The following is a 24444-nucleotide window of genomic DNA, read 5'->3' as shown; positions in this document are numbered from 1 at the left end:
CATTCCGGAATGCCACCAGATGACCAGCAGGTATCGCTGGAATTTTAGACTTGCTGTCACAAATGGGAATTTCTGCTGCCAGTATCTTGAATTTGCACAGCATTAGTGTCAAAAGTCTGGTGAGGAAATAACAGATTTTTTATTATTATTAATTATGAAACTCTAAATATCTTTTATATTATGTGCTTGCTGTTTCTTTTCCTGTACAGTTTTCTTCCCATAGTTGTTTGGGGTACAGTTGTACTGCTGCCGGCAGCTCTCTGGTACCTCATGCTGGTGAGCAGTTAATACTACAGGCACAAAGTGTCAGAAGCTAAACTCCTAGGCCTGGTGAAACATTTGTTAGTTGCACAGTGAATCTCCTGGCACCTCATCCAAGTGACAAATCTTCATGTGTGTGCCTAGACTGCAAGTGACTGCAGGCCATTCAGTCATGGGAGGCATCACAGCAAAATGCAATTCACCGGTGCCCACATGTGCACTTTCCAGCAGTGCTGGAACTACATCTGATATTTCCCATCCTAATTCAAGGATCCTGATACATACTGTCATTGCTGTCCAAATGGAGACCAGCTCACTCAGCGTAGCTTTCTGCTCTGTATGGCTTGTAGGCTGTATAAGGTAGTGCCTTTGGCCACAATGCCATTGTTGAACTGTATGTAAGCATGGCCTTTTCATAAAATTATTCTTAGCCTTGTGTGTGGATAAGCCATATAACGACAACATGTTTTCCCTCAAATTAAAACTAAACAAAGTAATTTTCACACCTAGGCAACAGGTTATTCAGTGTAACCACATAGCTGAAAATTAGACAAAGGCTGAATTGAAGAGAGGTTAATGAACAAGAGGACTTTGTTAATTCACTGTCAACATCTGAATGAGTGGAGCAATTCTTCAGGATTACCCTAACATTGTTTAGCTCCTCACTCAGAAGTCTTTAGTTGAAATCCGTGAATCTGCATACCCATTTCAGATAATTGGATAGGACCTTTTCAAGAGAAACAATGAAATCGATAGCAAACCTACTGAAAGGAGAAGAGCTGAGCTATTAGTTAACATCCAATGTCACTGAAAAACATGAATGACCATAAAATCCCAGTCACTTGAACTCAAACTCATTCACTTTGAGGAATTAGTAACTCGAAAGAAGATTACATTTGAAACCAAAGGGAACAGCATGTTTCAATGAATGTGAAATCTGTCAGTGTTTGATCACAGATCTCACTTCTAACAGTTCCTTGATGTAGGTGTGCACATGTGACTTGATGAATCTGTATGTTTTAATTTTATCTTTCTGAAACACCCACGTGACCCTCGCACTTACACTTTATTTTTGTTGAATTTTGAGCTCATAGTGAGGGTTATTGCTTTAATTTGATTTATTATTGTTACATGTATTACTGTACAGTGAAAAGTATTGTTTCTTGCGCGCTACACAGATGAAGCATACTGTTCATCGAGAAGGAAATGAGAGAGTGCAGAATGTAGTGTTACAGTCATAGCTAGGGTGTAGAGAAAGATATTGGTGAGGAATTAATACCGTGTCAAAATCTGCCACTCCTAGGTCTGGTAAGATTTTGGTTACTTGCATAGTAAGTCTCCTAATGTTGTGCCTTGACAGCATATCTTCCTTGTTGACATTTTCACAATGAACCATCCTGTGTGTCTGATCAATGAAAATTAGTATCAAAATGCGCACAACTTTGTGTTGTGCATTTACTTACGAGGAATTGATTTAATGTACAGAGCAACCAACAGATTAAAGGGCGTCTGTGGTCACATGATCCTTTACTACCCCAGCTGGTAAAGATGAAAAGCATTAAGCTGCAATATTATTATAATGATTAAATTATTCACAAAGGGGGGATTCTTGCAACTCAGGTTTCTTCCAGCTTGTTGCACCAATAAAATTAGCACTATTGCCAAAAATCAGGGTGTACAGTATTTTGGTTTTTTTCTTGTATCGTAAAGCCATTTTAGCAAACATGCTGCAATGATTTTAACCAAGTTCTCAAAGAACAAAGAACAAAGAAAATGACAGCACCGGAACAGGCCCTTCGGCCCTCCAAGCCTGCACCGACCATGCTGCCCTGGTGAAATAAAACCCCCTACCCTCCCTCTCCTTCGACTTACCCCACAAAACCCTGTTGTTTGTGCGGTCTTGGTCAATCGAGAGACTGTCCCTTCAGTGCTTTGAAAATAGTTTAAAAGTGAGCTGCGAGCAAACTCTAAGGATATAGCCATCATTTGTTCTATGTTCTACTATCTCGGTTTCGGATAAAGCTCGGCACAACATCGTGGGCCGAAGGGCCTGTTCTGTGCTGTACTGTTCTAAGATTACATGCTGTGCACAAAACTAAAGGGCAGAACTTTACAAGATTGATTGCAAGTGTCCAGCTAGCATGAAAATGGGAGAGTTCCTGATGCCTTTTTTGGGCGGGTTTTCATGCCAAATCTTACGTACTTAGTCATCGAAAATATGGGCTAAACTGTTTCTAGCTGCTGCAGGCATTGGGCTGGGCTTAATTTGCCAGCCAGCCTGCAGAGGGAGCTATTGCACATGCGCAGACCTCTGATGTTGCACATGCACAATTTCAGAAGCCGGGGTCTAGAATGACAGAGAGAGCTATCACACCCCTGCTGATGCAGTCAGCCTCAACACAGCCAGCCACCCCCTAACCGTGGAGGCCCGGAGCCAATCGTGAGCCTCACACTGCCAGAGATGCAGGTCCTGCCACCCCACCCGCCACCCAGACCAATCGTGCCACCTCCCCCCCACTTGGATTCGATCATATTGCAAAGTGGCAGCAGGCCCGCCTCCCCAATTGCATTGCAGAGTAGCAGCAGCCCACCTCCCCCCTTTCAGCCCCACTCCCTGGCCTGGCAGGCAATGCCAAGTGGCCCAGTGGGCATTGCCTAAGTGCCAGGCTGGCAGTGCCAAGGTGCCAGGGTGGCATTGCCAGGCTTACACTGCCCAAGGGGCAACACCCTTGCCCTCGGCCTCCATGGGAGGCCTCAATGGACTCCGCTTCCACTGGCGCGGCCAAAACGACTGTTTCCTGTTCATGGGGAGCAGGTGTTTTTCTTGCTGCAGAGAACCTCTCCCGGTGAGGCCATAAAGGCAAGGGAGCCCGGATGATTGAGCGCCAGGCTCACTAATCACATGGTAATCCTCATTACAATATATTTAAATAAATTATTCAGCCTCTTGCCCATTTCCGCTGAGAAGCTGACTGCGCCAGAAATCCAGCTCTTGTAAAATCGCGAGCGCCGAGAAATCGGGCGTGATTCTGATTTCCCGTCCCTCATGCGATTTTACCGACTGGGGTGGAGCGGGCCGGTAAAATTCCATCCATGGGGTACACGAGAACTGCATCTAGAAATGATCAGTTGGAGGAGGATTCAGCAGTGCTTCTGATCTCACTGATAGCTGAAACTTTTCACTTTCCATTAACTTGAACACAAGGTCATCAGTGACAAATTGTGTGCACTGCTTCTGTTAGCTTTTTATTTCCAAAAAGAAAAGAGGCGTTAATTCTGCCATGACAGCCGGTCTTCCAGTTTGTGGAAAATGTCATAAGTGCCCAATGAAATAGGCGTGATCAAATAGGTGGTAGATCAAAAGCTGCTGAACGGTTACAAACCTTTCATTAATTCTCTTTGATGCAGCCTGTAAACAGGAACCATAGTCATCTGTGCAGAAATTACTGAGGAGTGAGTTGGAAGGTCTATGACAGCGCTAGATGCATGTTAATTATCACAGCTCAGATACTCTGATGGTACGTATATGGTTTGACATTGTTAACTTGGCTAGCTGCCTCCATTTTACATTTGGCATGATATACCTTGAAAGCCCAGCTCCTGACACCTGTGTATCTCTGCTGCTTTCAGAGACAGGCAGGGGCTGCCCTCACCTCCTTTGTGCCACGAAAGAAGCTTCTCCGTACTATAGGTTTAGGATTGGGGAAAATTGCTGCTTTCGATCTGATCCATTGTGGCCTCTGAAAGATTGGGCGCCACATGTCAAATTCTGTCATGTGCAATAACAGTGTGCAACTAAATCCCTGATTGCCCAGCAAGGGCATTCTTGTTCAAGGATTTTCCAAGTTTGCAAAGACTACAGCAGCACACAGTTTAAGAGAATTAACTTCTAGAAAACAAAGGCATCAAAAATGGAGTGTGTTATAGTGCGAGGTATCACGACGAGGAAGCCTTGAATCACAACAGTGATTTATTGAAGGAAAGATAAAACTGTACACAACAGCTCAATGCAGGTACAGGTCTGGTTCTGCCAACTTCCGGTTTCAAACTGAAGGTTCCCACTTATCCACGCCCTAACACCTGGTGACGGTTCACTTGCTTCCTCCTGATAGGCCCCAGGAGGGTCCCGTGACCCACAAACACTTAAAGGGGCCACGCTACCACATTCCTCATTCTTTTATTAAAACACAAACAAAAATTTTATGTACAGATTTTTAGATATAAATAAAGTCAAAATAAAATTTGCAAGAGGGGCCATTCGGCACAGCTCACAAAGTCAGTCGCTCTGGGATCTTATGGACTCTTGTGGAGTGGCGCAACTCCACACCCGTGTTATCTGAGCCAAGGATAACTGAATTTTCCAGAGTGGGTCAAGAGATTCCGATGTCGCACTGGAGCCGGTGCTCTCTTCCTTTGCTTCAGCTGACAGTCAAGATTCTTCCTGGAGAATGCTAGGTCCTGCTAGTGCCGACACACTGGACTCTATTCCGGTGTTCTGACGACTGGCAGTGAGGGCTATAGCTTTCCATCTTCTGATGTGATCAATGTGCTTCTGCACCTCGTGGTCCTGTAGGTCAATAGAATAAGACACTGGACCAGTCTTTCGAATGATCTTCCTGGGTACCCAAACTGGCCACCTCATCCACACCTCTCCCCTCCCAAGGTTCTGGGCAACAAACCAAATCATTAAATGACCTGTCTGCCTTAAAGGAAATCACGATAGTCCTTCAGTGAAGCTTGCTGAGCCTCCACCCTTCCCATTAAATTTGAGAAACCAGGTCCAGAGAGTTCTCAGATGCCGACCCGTTTTGTTTAACTTTATTGACCTCAACAGTGTTGACCTCATAAACTTTGGACTTCTCTTCCGAACCTTCCTTAATCTTGTTCATTGCAGTCCTCGTTTTTTTATTTGGGAACTAGTCGAAGATGATCTGACTCTGCACCCGACTGCACCCTACATCGGAAACAAATAAACTCTTTACATTTGCATCTGTCTTGGGGATGGTCTCCCCCACAACAATAACACTTGTCAAGCTGATGATTTCTCTTCCCTCTCTCAGGCTCCGCTGGTATTCTGAGCAGTCACTGATTCCTGCTAAATTTGTTCACCCCGCTCTGCACGCCTTGCAATTCAAAAGGACTCTGCTCAGCACTCTCAGTCGATTGAGCCAATTCCACGCCTTTATCCAGGGAAATTTTGGTTTTGGCTCGCAGCATCTTTTGAATGTTGAAATTGTTAACACCACCTGCAAGACAATCACATAACATATCGCTTAAAGATGGAACAAACTCTCAGTGCTTGGCCAATTGCCGAGGTCCAGCGACAAAAGTAGAAACTGTCTCCTTTGGGTCCCTAATAACTGGTTGGAATTTATATCTCTGCATAGTAATGGAGGGTCGGGGATAAGTGATCCATTATTAGAGCGACTAACTCATCAAAGGTACCTCTGGAGATGTAAGGCTTCTCACAAGATTATAAATTTGAGGCCCACAAACCAGGAGTAAAATAGCTTCCTGTTTTTCTTTACACACTATTTCATTGGCTGAGGAAAAGTATTAAAAGTACTTTCACCAAATGGATCAATTTTCACGAACAGTGGTGTGGCTACACAACTAAGATTGGCCTTTTTTACCTCCCTTGCAGATCTTTCTTTCAGTGAATCACCCTCCGCCCTCCAGATGCTGGTATATTAGCAACTGAAGGCCAATTTATTCTCGTCGCCAGTGTAATAACACACGGCATCATGCTGAGGAAACCTTGAATCACCACAGTGATTTATTGAAGAAAAAATAGAACTATATACAAACAAACTCAATGCATTTACCGGTTCAGTTCCACTGACTGCCAGTCTCACACTGAAGGTTCCCTTCTGCCAGAACCCGTGGCCTAACACTCAATCGGTGATGGTTCACACACTTCCTCCCTTATAGGGGCCATGCTACCACAGAGTGAAAAATGCAAATATTGAAATATGAAATGAGTGCAGGAAAATGAACTTTTATATTGGGGGGGGGGGGGCAATTCTCCCCCCAAAATTCTAAGTGTCGAATTCAGGAGAAAACTGGAGTAATTCACACTGTTTTTTTCAGTGGGAGTTCAGACTGGAATCTCCCACACTCTGTACACTGCAGAGACCACCAGCGTGAATTTCAGGGGGCGGAGCTGAGGCTGAAAGTAGCGGGCCTCTGCGCATGTGCAGTGGCCCTGCACTGTCAGTCTCTCATTTGCTGGCCAGCTTGACCGCTGTCCAGCCTAGGACCCCTACAGTGCTGTCCCCCCCTCCAACGGCCCGATCGCAGCCCTCCAACCATTCCCGTGCCCAGCCACCCCTCCCAGCAATGACGATTCCCTCCCACCCTGCTGCAGATCCCCCCCAGCAGATCTCCCCTTCCGCAGACCCACCCAGGCTGACAACCCACCCCCAGCCCACCCCAATCGCTGGCCTCCTTCCAGCCCCGACTGGATCCCAATGCAGAGTGGCAGAGGGGTCCCCCACTCCCACTGATTGCCCATAGGCCCTGCCCCCATAGGCCCAGCCCTCTTGGCACTGCTCCATGCCCGGTGGGCAGTGCTAAGATGCCCCTTGGGCAGTGCCAGCGGGCACAGATGGGCACTGCCAAAGTGCCCATACCCAAGGGGCACCCCCCCGTCACCTGCCACCCTGGAATGGAGGGCCCCAATTGCCTCCCTTCACTCCAGCAGGGTCATCCCGCCAGTTCCCCGAAAATGGGGAGCTACTGTAATGCCCGCTGGAGTGAAACATTCTAGCGGGGAGGGGGATGTTAGCGGACCCAGAGAATTCAGTATGTAAAATACTATTTAAATGCCAAGCCCGCCTCCCATTCGATTTCCAGCGCCATGCAGATGCCACCGGAAATCCGTGCCTGGGAGATCCGGCATGAACGCCCGCGGGGATCCCGCGAATCAGCTGACGCGTGATTCTCCCGGCTGGGAGAATCACCCGAATGATGTCTGTCAGCATCTGAAAAGAGAAAGACAGGTCTTTAAGCAAAATTTTTGTTTTGAAAAGTCCCTTTACGGAATATATCCCTGAACTTACATCAATGCTGTAAAAGCACCTCTACTTTGTGATAGCCAAAAATCAGGACAAATCCTGCTTAAACCAGATTTGCACCTTATAACATTTGATTGATTCTGAGGACACTTTAGTCCGTGAGACAGCATTGTCTGGAGTTTGTTTTAATAGCTACAAATGAGGAAAAAGACCATGATTTGCATTTCCACTGCACCAAGGGTAAGTTAGAACAAAGCAAAGAGGGGTTGCCAAGAGCAGAATCAGCTGATCCTGACAGAAGTGTTGCCTGGAGAAGTTTTAACACTAATTGCATGTCTTTGAAGAGATGTTTGGGAGCAGCTTTATTTTTTGCCAGGCACCTGTACAGAGCTGGCCACGTTTCATAGAGCTTGAGGGTTGGAAGAGCACTTGAATATTTTTGCTTCTACTCAAAGTAAGATGTTCTGTGTCAGTTCAAGGACGTGCCTTGCCTTCCACAGGCAGAGGTACTGCACAGAATGGAGAAAAAGAGAGGTAGAATTTCAGGAATTTGCACCCTGCAAAATATTGTGCTCCCCACAGCCTAAACAGATCTTCTGAAGACGGAGCAGCTGTGAGTGAGAAGAGTGCGTTTTCATGTAAGAGACTCTAGGTGAGGTGATAACTTTGTCCATGAAGACCTGGAGCCTAGATCATCTGTCCAAACGGTTTTTGGTTGCTGCCGGACGTCAATGCCATCAGCAACTTACCAGCAGCTACGAGGGGCCTATGTAATGCCATTCGAGATACCATCTGGCCATGCACTTGTCAGGTCACTGACAGCATTCTGAGGAGGTGAATGGCAGGGAGATCATTCAGTTTGGCAGGACAACAATCTGATCGAGTCACTCAAGTTGATCTTGTAGCAGGTTTTCCAAATAATAGATGACAGGCACAGAGCATTGCGCGGTTCTCCTGTATGTAAACTCCCTGAGAGATGATGTGCCATGCACAGAGCATGGTGAGGTCCTCCTATATATAAACTCCCTGAGGGATGATGCGCTTTAAAGTTCCGACAGAACTTTCTAAATTTGCAGAATGTTCAACTCGCTGCAATGAATTCTCCGTGTACATGACAAGTTCACTGGAAACTGTCCTCCTGCTTTGCCCTCAGGATCTCTACCCACACGGTCAATGAAGAAAAGCAAGATGACAAATGGATTTTGCATGATTAGTCATACCATTAGCAGCTCTGGATTATGATCCCCCAGTACGTTGCAATAAGAGAAACTAAGGAACTTTATAGTGAGTTAAAGGCAAAATACTGCAGGATGCTGGAATCTGAAACAGAAGCAGGAAATGCTGGAGAAACTCAGCAGGTCTGACAACATCTGTGGAGAGAGAATAGAGACAATGGCCGATGGGGGGATCGCCACTACTGGGGGAGGTGGGGGGGTGGTGGGCTGTGCATCGGGGCACTCCGGGACGGAGGGGGTCAGGGCTGCCCCGGGAATTGCTTTGGGAGCCGTGATCATAGAGTCATAGAGGTTTACAGCATGGAAACAGGCCCTTCGGCCCAACTTGTCCATGCTGCCCTTTTTTTTTAAACCCCTAAACTAATCCCAATTGCCTGCATTTGGCCCATATCCCTCTGTACCCATCTTATCCACGTAACTATCTAAATGCTTTTTATAAGACAAAATTGTACCCGCCTCTAGTACTACCTCTGGCAGCTTGTTCCAGACACTCACCACCCTCTGTGTGAAGAAATTGCCCCTCTGGACACTTTTGTATCTCTCCCCTCTCACCTTAAACCTATGCCCTCTAGTTTTAGACTCCCTTACCTTTGGAAAAAGATATTGACTTTCTAGCTGATCTATGCCCCTCATTATTTTATAGACCTCTATAAGATCACCCCTTAGCCTTCTACGCTGCAGGGAAAAAAGTCCCAGTCTATCCAGCCTCTCCTTATACCTCATAACTTGTTGCATTCACCTCTATTGAACAACAAGATCAAGAAAATACATCTACCATAGGAAGGCCAATTATTTCCAATTTTCTTACAGCGGCACGGCAGCACTGTGGTTAGCACTGCTGCCTCACAGTGCCAGGAACCCGGGCTCAATTCCCCCGGGTGTCTAACCTGCCTTTCCTGGCTCAGGTGCTGTGTCCATTCACCACAATCTGTAAGTTAATAGCCTGGCATATTCCTCACTCTAATATTACCATCAAGACAGGGATCCTACTGGCAAAAGCAGCATTTATTATCCATCCCCAATTGCCCTTGAGAAGGTGGTGGTGAGCTGTTGCCTTGAACCACTTTATTCGCTGTGGTGGACACCCAGAGTCCCAGAGAGATGAAAGGAGCAGAACCAGGAATTCCTTATGGACAGAGTTAAAAGATCTCATAACCATCAGATCAGATCAAAGCTCTGCAGTCTTGCCGCTTCTAGTTGCGAATGATGACGAACAATTTAAAAAGAAAACCGCAGGAGATTCTCAACAAATATCCCCACCCTAGTGCAAAAGGCTGAAACGTTGGCAGCAATCTTCAGCCAGAAGTGTTGAGTGGATGATCCATCTCCGCCTGCTGCTGAGCTCCTCACCATTAAAGAAGCCAGCTTTCAGCCAATTTAATTAATTCCAAGAAATGGCTACGAATGATGAACCTGACAACATTCCAGCTGTAGCCCTGAGGATTTGTACTTCAGGACTAGCTGCACCTCTATCACCTGTTCAAGTCCAGCTGCAACACTGGCATCTACAAGACAAAGTGGAAAATTACCCAGGTATGCCCTGTATCGGTAAAAGAAATCCAGTCTGGCCAGTTACTGCCCCATTGGTCTACTCTCAACCATCAGCAAATTGATAGAAGGACTCATTGACAGTGCTGTCAAGCAATAATCGCTCACCAATAACATGTTCACCAAGTTTGGATTCTGCGAGGACAATTCAGCTTCAGACCTGATTACAGCCTTGGTCAAAACATGGATGATAGAGTTGAATTCAGAGGTGTGGGGGGCATTGATTGCTCTTGACTTCAATGCCGCATTTCATCGATTGTGGCATCAATGGGAATTGGGGAAAATTCCCCACTAGTTGCAATCATGCCAGCACATGGGAAGATGGTTGTGGTAGTCTATGGCCAATCATCCTGACTCCTGGACATTGCTAGAGGCGTTCCTTGGGAGTAGTGTTTTAGTTCCAACCATCTTCAGCTGCTTCATCAATGATCTTCCCTCCATCATGAGATCAGATGTGGGGATCTTTGTGATGACTACACAGTGTTCAGTTCCATTCATTACTCCTCAGATACTGAAGCAGTACGTGTCCACATTCAACAAGACCTGGACAATAGTCTTGCCGAATGTGGCATGGGCTGATGGGTGGCAGGTGGCAATCACAGTATACGCATACCAGACAATGACCATCTCCAACAGAAGAGAATTTAAATATCTTCCTTTGACATTCAATGGCATTGGCATCGCTGAATTGGCCACTATCAATATACTGGGCATCACCATTGACCAAAAATTAAACTGGATCAGCCATATTAATATTGTGTCTACAAGAGCAGATCCGAAGCTAGGGATTCTGCACTGAGTAACTTACCTCCTGACTTCCCAAAACCTGCCCACCATCTCGTATATACAAGCTAGTAATGTGATGAAATAAATCCTTGCCTGAATGAGTGTCACTTTAGTAATATAAGGACAAAGGACAAAGCAGCCCATTGGATTGGTACCCCCATCACCACTGGAGTGCCATGACAGCATCATATACAAGATGCACTGCAGCAACTTTCCAAGGCTTCTTCAATTGTAGCTCCAAAAACTGCCCAGAACAGTAGGGGTTTTTTGACCACGGTTCCCCAGAACCCAAGGGTTCCCTAAAGCATCCCTAAAGGGTTCTGTACAATTTTCAGATCATTTGAAAATTGTACCAAATCTTTCAGGATATGTTGTTCTACATTTAATGGAAAGTAATCATTCATTCATTCGACAACGGTTTTGCTTTATTTTCATTTGGTTTTGAATGGAGAAGGGAGAGAAGGTTGGGTTTCCACAGAATTTTACAATATGTTATATTATTCATTAGCAGAAAAAAAAAGTTGAAAACCACTGGCCAAAAGGACAGATGTGTGGGAACACCACCACATGCAAGTTCCTCTTCAAGCCTCACACATTGCTGACTAGGAAGTATATCACCATTCCTTTAATGTCACCAGATCAAAATCCTGGAGCTCCATACCTAACAGCACCGTTCAAGAAAGAGCCTCATCACCACCATCTCTAGGGTAATTTGGATGGGTAATAAATGCTGTCCTTGCATCCCATAAATAAATGAATGCAAAGCACGATGCAACCCAGGAGTCAGTACTGTGAAAAAGACTTGGCTGTTCCTGTGCTGCAAAGGAGTCACGTGGTCCTCCATACATGGCACGTTGGCACTTAGGAAACCTGCTGTGGATTGCATTTCTGCAATTTTCTTTTGTGGTTGCCTCCTGTGTGCCACTTGTGTGGATCTCTGATGGGATGCACCCAATGCTTGATATGTGCTGCTGTCCTGAGAAGTTGTAGCATCATACAGGATTACTCCATCTGCGGCCATTATACAGAGCCCAAGACTTGTGTAACAACTGATTAACTGCATGGCAGGCCTAATGATAGCCATTGGGCTCCAAAAGCCACGAAAGGCAGTAGCCTGTGACAGTGTCTGCAAGCCAGTTGCAGACCTCTGTCCTACTGTTCCCTAGCTGCAGTCTCTGATGCCCTGGGGGAGCAGTCGACAGCTGGATCAAACCATTTCTGAAGTAGGGAATGTAACAGGTACCAGTAAAGCTGCCATGCATTTCACTGACACCTGCAACTCGATAAATGCTTCCATGATGTTAACCACAGTTAACAACCGGACAGTCATGCGTCACTACTGTCAACAGATCCTGAGGGACTCCTGAGGGACTGTCCTTAGTACCTATCCGTAGGTGTGATGTTGCTCAATTATCCTTTCATTTCTTTTTAAAAACTCATTCATAGTTACCATATTTCTTTTCCTCCATCCAAAATCATGCCTTGTATGTCTCCATAATTTTTGTACACCCCAATCTATGATTTTCTGAAATGACACAATCTCTTTTATTGTCAGAGGCACTCCATATCTCTCTCTCAATTTTGAAATTATGGCCCTACCATAATTGATCTGAGCACAGATAATTTATTCTGTTATTTTCTATTTGTATGTATGTTAGTCCAAACAAAAAGAACATCATTATTTATATCCCACCATTGCAAAAAAAAGGAAATAATTACTTTCCATTCTCTGATCAACAACCAGCTTCCTTTCTGTGTTGGCGCATTCCCTTTAATGCTGTCTGCTTAACTTGATTCTAAAGTCTCCCATGTAACGAATTGTTCTGATGATCCATACATGCAACATCCCCACTCCATTTTGTTGTCAGTATGCTCCATTATTTCTTCAAAGGACTCTGGTAAGGTTGCTCTGACTTGATTTGTCTTTTTTTATATAAACGCATGATGGTTATCCTTACTAAATCCATGTTTCTCTAAGAAAGCATTGATTGTATTCTGTACTTTAACATCTATAACATCACCAATTTACTGATGTTAGATTGAATATCGATACCCAGTTAACTCCTTATTTTCTCCTTAAATGTGAATGTTATATCCAAGGATGTTGGAAGATTTTGATCAGAGCTTTTGCTATTTCCGCCGTGACTTAACTCTGCATTTTAAAGCCCACCCCGTTATTTTTGGGTTACAGCAATATTTTCAGTGTTATTTTCCCATCAGGCATTAGCATAACTAATTCCCAATCCTCCTCTTGTACTTCTTCATTCCCTTTATCATTCCAGTAAAAATCCAAAACAAAATGACCACTTGTTATTTCCACAAACCTTTCACCTGCCGTGAGATTTCCTTTTCCATTTCGTTATTAAATAGGTGTACATAAGATGTACGGCAAAGGAACAACCCATTCAGTCTAACCAGTCTGTGTTGACATTGATGCTCATATATAAGATCTCAGCTTGAACCTCCTCCCATCTTTTCTCATCTAAGTGTACAATTCTAACCATCTATTCCCCTCCCCCTTATACATTTGTGAAGTTGCCCCTTAAATGCGCCAATGTTATTCACTTCAACCATTCCCTGCGGTGATGAATTCCACATTCTTGCCACTCTTTAGATGAATAGATTTCTTCTCGGTTCCCTGTTGAATTTCTTGGTGACTATCTTATATTGATTTCCACTAGTTATGCTCTTTCCCACAAGTGGAAACATTCTCCCTGTATTCGTTCCAGAAAAACTTTTCATTATTTTAAATGCATCCATTAAATCGCCCCCTGAGCCTTTATTATTCAAGAGAGAAAAGACCCAGCCTATCAATCCTTTCCTGATACCTATACCCAGACATTTCTGGTATTATCCTTGTAAATCTCTGCACCCTCCCCAGTGTCTCAGTATCCTTTTTATTATATGGTAACCGGAATTGCAGGCTGTACTCTTAAATGTGGTTTCACACAGGTTTGGCATAACTTTCCCTGCTTTTCAATTCTATCCCTCTAGAAATAAAACCTTGTGCTTGTTTTATTTGTCCCCCCCTCAAGTTTTTTTAATCTGCGGTACTATTTGTAGTGATTTGTACTCGAAGATCACTTTATTCCTCCAGCTCATGTAGACTTTCACTTTCCAAGTAATAAGTCATCCTATCAAAATGTACTGCCTCACCTGTCTTGAATTTCATTTGTCAAGTTTTTGCCTGATTTGCAAGTTTATTAATGTCCTCCTGTAATTTGTTCCAGTCTTCTTCCACCCCTCATACTCCTCCCTATTCATACCCTACCCCTTCAGGTCCTACACCTGGGCACTGGCCTGTACACTGGTGGTGCCACCCTGTCAAGTTGGCACTGCCAGGGCATCAGGAAGCATTGCCAGGGCACTGCCCTGCCATGTCCCCAACCACCTGGGGGCTTCAATTGTTGCCCCGGGGGGAGACCCAGATTACGTCCAGGAAGGGGGCTGGGAAGAATCCGAAATGGGGTTCTAGCCAGTGCTAAATGTACTAGACCCCTCCATTGTGATTTTCTGGCCGCACGCACGCCCAATGCAGTCAGAGTCAGAGTGTGCAGGGCCTGAGAATCACCCCATGGTTTTTAGTCCCTCTACTTATAGAGGACTCGAGCAAATACTCAGTTAATGCCCACTGCCTGCATACAATTAAACACAATAATATAAATTGGGAAAATATCTTCAGATACTCAGTGCCGGATACATGTCCATCAATTCAGCACTCTCGGTGCCTCCTGGTCTCAATCTTTTCTTTAATTTCTGAGAAGATCGTAAGGAAGGAAGAAGAAATTGATAATAGTCCCAATCAGTTTATGCTGTACATCGTTCAGACTCATGTAGGCTACTTGTCATATTCCTCCTGCCCTCATGCTAAGCTCTTTATGCCCCAATAAATTAAGAATATGCCCATTGCTTTCTTGCGCACTGTGACTGATTTCTTATTCCCTGCACAAGGTTGTATGATTCCACAAGTTAATAACCAAATTGTGAAGAAATTATTCTTTAGAATCCACTGACACTTTAGGTTCCATCGCTGCATAATCATTATCCTGAGCTTGCTGGCTTCCACACAAAATGGGTCTCCACATCTAAACCAATTATCCTCTTAACAATGATTTTTAAAAGCTAGGGACACTTCTCCCTCCCCCAACAATTATATTTTTTCAGAGAACAGATGGAGCTGCCTTATCCTCTTTTCACTGCTTGATGATCTAAGACCTTGAGTCAACTTGATTCCTTTTTTTAAATTGTTAGAATGCCTCTGCCTTTGCACAGTACAGCAATTAAACTGCATGGCTTAGAAATTTGGCCATGCATATTTTTGAGTTAAGCCAGTTCTAGACCCAACTGTTTTTTTATTCATTCGTGGAACATGGCTGGCTGGCCAGCATTTATTGCCCATCCCTAGTTGCCCTTGAGAAGATGGTGGTGAGCTGCCTTCTTGAATCGCTGCAGTCTATGTGCTATGGGTTGACCTACAATGCGTTAGGGAGGGAATTCCAGGATTTTGACCCAGTGATTGCGAAAGAACGGCAATGTATTTCCAAGTCAGGATGGTGAGTGGCTTGGAGGGGAACTTGCTGATGGTGATGTTCCCATATATTTTTAGTACACATTCCCTCCCACAGGGTTCACTTAATTTTGAATCCTGGTATGATTTTTCTTTCCTCCCACCCAGCTCTCCTCACCTCGTCACTAAGGCCTATTCTCCTGCCATACCAGCCGAAGAGCACTACCAGCAAACATAAAACAGATAATGGGCTCTATTTTACCATTTTGATTCTGAGTGCTGGGTGGACTTGAAACTGGGTGTGTTTCAGATCCGACTTTTAGACCCTTTCTCAGACGCCCCCGTACGCACTTTGCCTGAAAAAATATCAGCGATTCTGAATCGCGCTACAGAAGCCTGTGGGCGGGGCTTAACGCGCCCGAAACCCTGCAGCTCCAATCGGCGCCTCCAACTGTGCATGCACAGAAAAAAAATGATAGACTGCGGCTCCCCTGCCACATAGCTCCCAGGCCAGATAATGCCTACCCCTGGCCCCCACAGACATTGCCCACCCCCACAACATTACTGACCCCCTTACCCCCCCCCCACCCACGCCACCCAGACTGATCACGGCCCCCTCCCTCCCTTCCCCCCCACCGATCTCAGGCAAAGAGGCAGCGGACCCCCCCTTCCCCCTCACTGATCACAGACAGAGTGGCAGTGGACCCACTCCCCCCCTCCGCCAACCCCACCGATCTCGAGCAGAGAGCCATTGGACGCTCGGCACTTAGCTTCTCACGAGCTGGAGCGCCTGAATCGGACTTTTATAGAGCATGTCTGTTTGCGCTGAATCTGGATGGGTAAACGCAATGGCAAAGGGGGAAGTGCCGGTAAGGTTGGGCGTGGTCCTGATTGCGGCCATTTTTGGGCCTTGGTAAAGGGGGAACCGGCGCAGAGGCGGGCGCGGATTGCGTTACTCAACTCATGCCCGACTTTACCAAGTTTTCGTGCACTAAAACGGACACAACGCGATGGTAAAATTGGGCCCAATGAATCAAATTTGACCCCTTATTGCCCATGATTTAGTGCTATTGAGGGACATTACCCACCAGGCAATACATCCCATCTATATAAAGGCAAAATACTGAGGATGCTGGAATCTGAAACAAAAACAGGAAATGTTGGAAAATCTCAACAGGTGTGGCAGCATCTGTGGAGAGAGAATAGATCCAACGTCTCTAGTCTGGATGACCCTTCGCTAGCCCTGATGAAGGGTCATCCAGACTCGGAACGTTGGCAATAGATTCGATCTGTTGTGTATCTTCCTTCTTCTGCACATCTCATCATGGTTTTACTTCTTCCAGCCTGCAAGCTTCTCCATCCAGCTTTCACTCTCTGCTCTTTCAACCCTGATCAGCTTCCTCTGACCTGCCTTCAGAACCTTTAGCTCTCTTCCAGCCCGCAGGTCTCCCTCAATTTCCCTTTACGTCCTATATCTCTTGCCTCTTTAAAAGCCTCCTTAAAGCCTTAAAAGATGCCTATTTTACATGTCCTTAACCATCTACTCTGGCCTCCACAGCCTTCTGCGGCAAAGTGTTCCACAGATTCACCACTCTCTGGCTGAAGAAATTCCTCCTCATCTCTGTTTTAATGGATTGTCCCTATGGTCTGAAGTTGTGCTCTCTGGTCCTAGTTTTTCCTACTGGTGGAAACATCCTCTCCACGTCCACTCTATCCAGGCCTCACAGTATCCTGTAAGTTTCAATAAGATCCCCCCCTCATCCTTCAAAACTCCAACAAGTACAGACCCAGAGTCTTCAACCGTTTCTCGTACAGCAAGCTCTTCATTCCAGGGATTATGCTTGTGAACCTCCCCTGGACCCTTTCCAAGGCCTGCACATCCTCCCTTAGATACGGGGCCCAAAACTGCTCACAATACTCCAAATGGAGTCTGACCAGAGCCTTACACAGCCTCAGAAGTACATCCCTGCTCTTGTATTCTAGCCCTCCCGACATGAATGCTAACATTGCGTTTGCCTTCCTAACTGCCAACTGAACCTGCACGTTAACCTTAAGAGAATCTTAAACAATGACTCCCAAATTCCTTTGTGTTTCTGATTTCCTAAGCATTTTCCCATTTAGAAAATAGTCTATGTCTCCATTCCTCCTTCCAAAGTGCATAACCTCACACTTTTCCACATTGTATTCCATCTGCACTTCTTTGCCCACTCTCCTAACCTGTCCAAGTCCTTCTGCAGCCCCCCTGCTTCCTCAATACTACCTGTCCCTCTACATACCTTTGTATCATCTGCAAACTTAGCAACAGTGCCTTCAGTTCACTTCTTCCAAATCATTAATTTATATTGTGAAAGGTTGTGGTCCCAGCACTGACCCCTGAGGCACAACACTAGTCACCGGCTGCCATCCTGAAAAAGACCCCTTTATCCCCATTCTCTGTCTTCTGCCAGTCAGCCAATCCTATATCCATGCCAGGATCTTACCCTTAACACCATGGGCTCTTAACTTATTTAACAGTCTCCTATGCGGCACCTTGTCAAAGGCCTTCTGGAAATCTAAATAAATCATGTCCACTGGTTCTCCTTTATCTAACTTTCTTGTTACCTCCTTAAAGAACTCTAACAGATTTGTCAGACATGACTTCCCCTTGACGAAGCTGTGCTGACTCAGTCCTATTTTATCATGCACTTCCAAGTACTCCGCGATTTCATCTTTAATAATGGACTCTAAAATCTTGCCAGTGACCGAAGTCAGGCTAACTGGCCTATAATTTCCCGTCTGCTGCCTCCCTCCCTTCTTAAACAGCGGTGTTAAATTAGCTACTTTCCAGTCCTCTGGGACCCTTCCTGCCTCCAGTGATTCCTGAAAGATCACTACCAATGCCTCCACAATTTCCTCAACTATCTCTTTTAGAACCCTGGGGTGTAGTCCATCCAGTCCAGGTGATTTATCCACCTTCAGACCTCTCAGTTTCTCCAGAACCTTCTCCTTAGTGATGTCCGCTACACTCATGGGCAATAAGGGGTCAAATTTGATTCATTGGGCCCAATTTTACCATCGCGTTGTGTCCGTTTTAGTGCACGAAAACTTGGTAAAGTCGGGCATGATTCTCCTGAAGCTCTGGCATCCCACTGGTGTCCTCCACCTTGAAGACTGATGCAAAATAACTATCCAGCTCCCCTGTCATTGCTTTGTTTCCTGTTATTACTTCTCCAGCCTCATTTTCCAGTGGTCCAATGTCTATTTTTGCCTCTCTCTTACCTTTTATATATTGAAAAAAAACTCTTCCTATCTTTTTTTATATTACTAGCTAGCTTACCCTCATATTTCATCTTCTCCCCCCCCTTATTGCTTTGTTAGTTGTCCTCTGCTCGCTTTTAAAGGCTTCCCAATCCCTCTGGCTTCACACTAATCCTATCCACTTTGTATGCTTTTTCTTTTGCTCTTATGCAATGGATGCCTCATAGAATCATAAAATAAATCATAGAACCCCTACAGTTCAGAAGGAGGCCATTCGGCCCATCAAGTCTGCACCAACCATATTCCCACCCAGGCCCTATCCCCATAACCCCACACATTTACCCTGCTAATCCCCTGACACTAGGGTCAATTTAACATGGCCAATCCACCTAACCCGCACATCATGCCTCGTCCTCCCCTTAGCATGTTTCCTCCTCCTTGGAATGAATTTCAGTTGTGCCTCCCAAATTACCCCCAAAAACTCCTGCCATTGCTGTTCCACTGTCTTCCCTGCTAGGCTCCCAATCAACTCTGGCCAGCTCCTCCCTCATGTCTTTGTAGTTACCTTTATTTAATTGTAATACCATTACATCTGATTCCAGCTTCTCCCTCTCAAACTGCAGGTAAATTCTATCATATTGTGGTCACTGCTCCCTAAGGGTTCCTTCACCTTAAGTTCCCGAATCAAGTCTGCCTCATTACACATCACGAAATCCAGAATTGCCTGTTCCCTAGTAGGCTCTGTCACAAGCTGCTCCAAAAAACCATCTCTTAGACATTCCACAAGTTCCTTTTCTAGGGATCCACTACCTACCTGATTTTCCCAGTCCACCTGCATATTGAAGTCCCCCATGATTATTTAATATTGCCTTTTTTATATGCCTTTTCTATCTCCTGATTTATTTTCTGCCCCACATCCTGACTACTGCTAGGGGTCTGTACATAACTCCCATTAGGGTCTTTTTACCTTTGCGATTCCTCAACTCTACCCACATAGATTCTATGCCTTCTGATCCTGTATCTCTTCCTGCTATCGATTTAACTTCATTCCTTACTAACAATGCAACCCTGCCCCCTTTGCCCATCTGCCTGTCCTTTCAATAGGACACATATCCTTGGATATTTAGATCCCAGCCCTGATCCCCTTGCAGCCACATCTCTGTGATGTCCACAACACGTACCGGCCAATTTCAATGTGCGCAACAAGCTCATTTACCTTGTTCTGTACACTGCGCACATTTAAGTACAACACCCTCAGTCCTGCATTGACCACTCCCCCCCCCCCCCCCCCCCCCCCCCCACTATTTAGTTTAAAGCCCTATCTACAGCCCTAGTTATACAATTCGCCAGGTCTCTGGTCCCAGCATGATTCAGATGAAGACTGTCCCATCGGAACAGGTCCCCTCTTCCCCAATACTGGTGCCAATATCCCATGAATTCAAACCCATTCCTCCCACACCAATCTTTGAGCCACGCATTTACCTCCTTAATCTTATTGACCCTGTGCCAATTAGCTCGTGGCTCAGGTAGTAATCCTGAGATTATTACCTGTTTGGTTCTGCTTTTTAAGTTAGATGCTAGCTGTTCATACTCTCTTAGCAGAATCTTTGTTCCTGTTCTACCTATGTCATTGGTACCTAGGTGAACCACGAAACTGGATCTTTATCCTCCCACTCCAAGTTCCTCTGCAGCCCAGATAAGATATCCCGAACCTTTGGAATGTTTTACTATGATATAAGTGCTGCATAAATGTAAGTTGTTACTGTGATGCACACATCCCAGAAATCAACTCAACAGAGATAAGTTGTGAGGTTTAGTTTTAAAGAATCTGATAATCATAATCTGAACTTTACAGTTTTCCACAGATGTGAATTTAAGCTGTGGAAAGCTAAACTAACCCAGTGATAAAGCTCCAAATTTCAACTTTGGAGCAGCCAAGCATCACTCCAGGTCAAAGGCCTATGAGGACCCTTGAATCAAATTGAAATGTTTGTTCTAGTGTGCGGATGTGAAATGTTGTTTGCAGCATAAAGTGCAGATCGCAATGGAAATTGAAGCCTAAGGTTGTAAATAGTGAGACTAAAAACAAATAGTTACTTTTGTGGTGAAATTCCTGAGATGAATTTGTAGACTGATGGAATCTAGGAACAGTTAGCCCAAATATAAATGCGTGATGATTTGTCCTAGTGAATGGGTGAAAAATTGAATTCTCCTAGTACAGTAATTTTGAGATAATATAATAGTCAATCACAGTTCTTTATAAGGTTAATAATTAAATGAACAATTAAAAGTATGATGAATGTCTGCATGTTTTGATATTTTTGAACGTCCTTTTGCTGCTAGCTAAATTTCTGGGTAGAGCAAGCTGCAATAATTTCTCTGTGAATGGAGCTATTAATCTCAGTAAATGATTATTGAATGTAAAAATGAACATTCCCATTATTCATTGATAATGAACATTCAAGTAATCAATTTTTGTGCGCTCGGGAAATTGAAAAGCCATGCAGCTGAAGTGTTAGGTGCAGGGTGGCACAGTGGCACAATGGTTAGCACCACTGCCTCGCAGCGCCAGGGACCCGGGTTCAATTCCGGCCTTGGGTGACTGTGTGTAGTTTGCACATTATCCACGTCTCTGTGTGGGTTTCTTCCAGTTGGTCCGGTTTCCTCCCACATTCCAAAGATGCACAAGTTGGGTGGATTGGCCATGCTAAATTGCCCTTTGGTTTCCAAAGATGTGTAGGTTGGTTGGTGGTTTAGCCATGGTAAATGTGTGGGGTTACGAGGCTAAGGTGTACTTATTGTAATTTTGTTGGTTACTAGTTGGGTTACAAGAGGGGACAATCTTTTATTCGTTTATGTAGGCATGTTTGTGCACATGAATATTTTGACCCGTCAAGTAAGGGTTTATGCTGGACAGTGGAATATTTCAAATCCTGATGCCTGGTATCTCCATTTTGCAGTCCCTGATAAGACAAAGCACGGTTTATATTCAGCTTAAGGTCACACTAATCTGTTCCAAGAATATTCCTTGGTTTCAACCACCAAACCCCGTCCGTCTTTTCGCAGTGTAACGTTTTCCTATTTTTCATGGCACGTTGCATGGGCTATTGACCAGGAGGAATCGGATTGCAACTACCCAAATATATGTTATGTGAGACCCTTCGTTGACAGAAGAGGCTGTGCTACCATTGAAAACTGAAAAACTGGTCAGCCCATTAATACTCTTTCTCGGTTGCATTAAAAAGGAATTATCGTCATCATCAAATGGCTTCCAACATTGAGTTATTCGTTCCCACTGTGTGATTACTCACTGGTCACATGACATTGCTGGCAACAAATTTTGGAAGTTTGATTCATGTTGCTCAAGAGAGAAACACTCCACTTGTTGGACAGAGACTGATGAAGAACTGAAATAATGGTAAATTGCCTGAAGCCAGGAGTACATTCAAAGGAATAACAAGTCAAAGATTGCAGCTAAACCATTTTATCCCTGATTCTTCAGCCCATGGACCCTTCAAGCGTGGCTCTTTGCTGAGCAGGAGATCAAGGAATTTATTCAATGGCTTGTGCAGCCTGTATTAAGCAGACTTTTGCTGCTATCACAACAGCCTTGGAGGTTCTGCAGCCAGAATGCCTGATACTCAGAAAGGCTTGCTAACTTGAGTTGTATATTCTGTTCTGATCCTTGTAGAGACGGACAACTTTTTAAAATAAATGATTATCCCATTGATCGGGAAGAACTGGATGACAAGATTTCATGTTTTAAGACTTCAGTGATGAAAGTATATAAAAGGCAAACTTCACAGCACAAAGACTGTTTCAATAGTGCATTTTCTTCTAAAAGTCAATATGGTGACATCAACTTAAAAAAGAACACTAATTTGGTAGCAGTTAATATCTGTGCATCCAGTTTAATGGATAGTTAACTTACTAATTTTAAAGTAATGACGTACAGTAAAGTGCGCTTTCAAATATTGGAGTCATAATGATTTTCTATAGCAATTATATGTTGTTAAATGTACACTGGGAAGGTGATTTGCAATTAGGAGTTAACTGACCATCTGCCTGGACGCCAATTAACTCCAAGCCTCTGTACCGAAAAATGCATTAGTTATTTCTTTTGTACTGGGGGAACATTTTACATCCATCACCACGATTGCAAAAGAAGGCAGGCAAGCCATTTCATTAGTGAGCAATTTGAGTGCCATTCCTTCTGGACAATTCTTTCAGTAAATGCACTGATACTGGGGATCCTTACTGTCTCCTACTAATAACTTTCCTTTTCAATATTTTCAACTCCACTGCACTCACAAGATGACTTCTTGTGGTTGGGAGAAAAATACTACGATCCGATCTGCCCCTTTTCCTTTTTGAGAAATAACAGCAAGGTGCTTGCAAAATTGGAGTGTGATTTAAAATACAGTGTAATGCAAATCCATTGCATGTTACTCCGTGGCAAAAGCATCTCTCTATATAAAGTGGGGCAACTGGGCAGAGTTTGACAGGCGCAACCAGCTACTTGTCAAGACAAAGCCCCCAGAGGCTGTGAGGGACTTCAAGACAGAAAGTCACACTGGCCAGATCGCCTTCCAGCTGGTCACAGTTTGTTGCTACTAATGCACCCTTTTGCTAAATAAATCAAAGTTGACAGGGCTGGGGAAAGAACCTGAATGGCAATCGCCTCACAGCCAACACAGAACACCACTGCAAGTTTGGACGAGTGCGTGTGCCTATTCTCTGCGTGGTCTACATCAGTACAGCACTAAATTCTGCCTCGTGCGTGGTGTGCAAATTCAGTATTAATGCTTCTGGGATCTGCCGAACAACATTTTTTCCCCCTGTTCCCCCTGTCATCCAATTCCAAGAACATTAATCTTCAAACTATCTTTGAATACATGTTTGCAGTATGGTGAGATCACTTGCCTGTGACAGTGTAAAACAGTCTGTAGTTCTGCAGTGTGATGAACTAACTGTGTTGCTTTCTTCTTTTTCAGCTCACCCCATTACGCCTGTCCTGAAGTCATCAGGGTAAGTATAAACCAAGCAAGGACTTAATAGCTGTTCCTTAATTTGAATGTGAACCATAACGCGGATAGCAATAGCCTGTTCAACCAAAAACTGCAAAAATAATATGTTACCATATCTTGTGTAATGAAGCATAAAAATACATTATTTTTTTAAGACCCGAAACAAGGTTTCTTTCAGGTATTGCACACAATTCATTTTGTGTTTGTTTTGGTGCTGGAAATATTCTTGGCCAATAGTAGGAAATCAAATTCAGTTTATTTGTTCCTGTTTCACTGTTCGTGCTTCTCACTATTCTTCCCAAGACTGCTACTCTTGGTTTTTCACAGCCTTCTGCTGCTGGTCCTGTAGCTTTTCCTCCTGCCTTCTCTGACTCGCATGAAAGTCATCCATGGTCTTTTCACTAGAAAGGGCACTTACTCTTCTTGTGGTACTGCAACGGTGACCTCCTCCATTGTTGTCCTGGTCCTTCAGCAAAGAAATGAATAATATATCATTCCTTTACTGGCTAAGGATGGAGATCCATACTTACTGAGAACTCCTTGTTGGGTGGAACTTCAAAGAAAATCTTTGAAGTGGAATTTGTTCAATACTGTCAGGTGAGGCAAAGGAGCACAAACTAACTGGAAAAAAACCATGTCAGTTGTTGCCATTGGAGGCAGCTACAATTCCAGTGATGGCAGTGATGTAAATGAGATGGAGCCAATGCTTTCTAGAATGGAGTACTCCCTAGAGAGGTAGTCTTGATGCCATAACACTACTCGCTGGAGCAAGCAGCCCTACTTGTGATGCATTGGCCAGAATTTTACGATTGTTCAGCTCCCCCCCA

The 24444-nt window shown here is 44.5% G+C and overlaps 1 protein-coding gene across 1 annotated transcript in view; it reads left to right on the top strand.

Annotated features, from left to right (window-relative positions):
* The window catches only part of LOC144498863 (serine/threonine-protein kinase BRSK2-like), a 638052-nt gene that overhangs the window by 419229 nt on the left and 194379 nt on the right, over positions 1-24444 (top strand). Inside the window, 1 exon segment of the mRNA XM_078220644.1 lies at positions 23585-23618. Within this exon segment, the coding sequence (XP_078076770.1) occupies positions 23585-23618 (34 nt within the window).

This window comes from Mustelus asterias, chromosome 9 (assembly GCF_964213995.1).
Source record: "Mustelus asterias chromosome 9, sMusAst1.hap1.1, whole genome shotgun sequence".
NCBI classification, from domain to species: Eukaryota; Metazoa; Chordata; class Chondrichthyes; order Carcharhiniformes; family Triakidae; genus Mustelus; species Mustelus asterias.
This window is presented reverse-complemented; position numbering and strand designations above follow the sequence as displayed.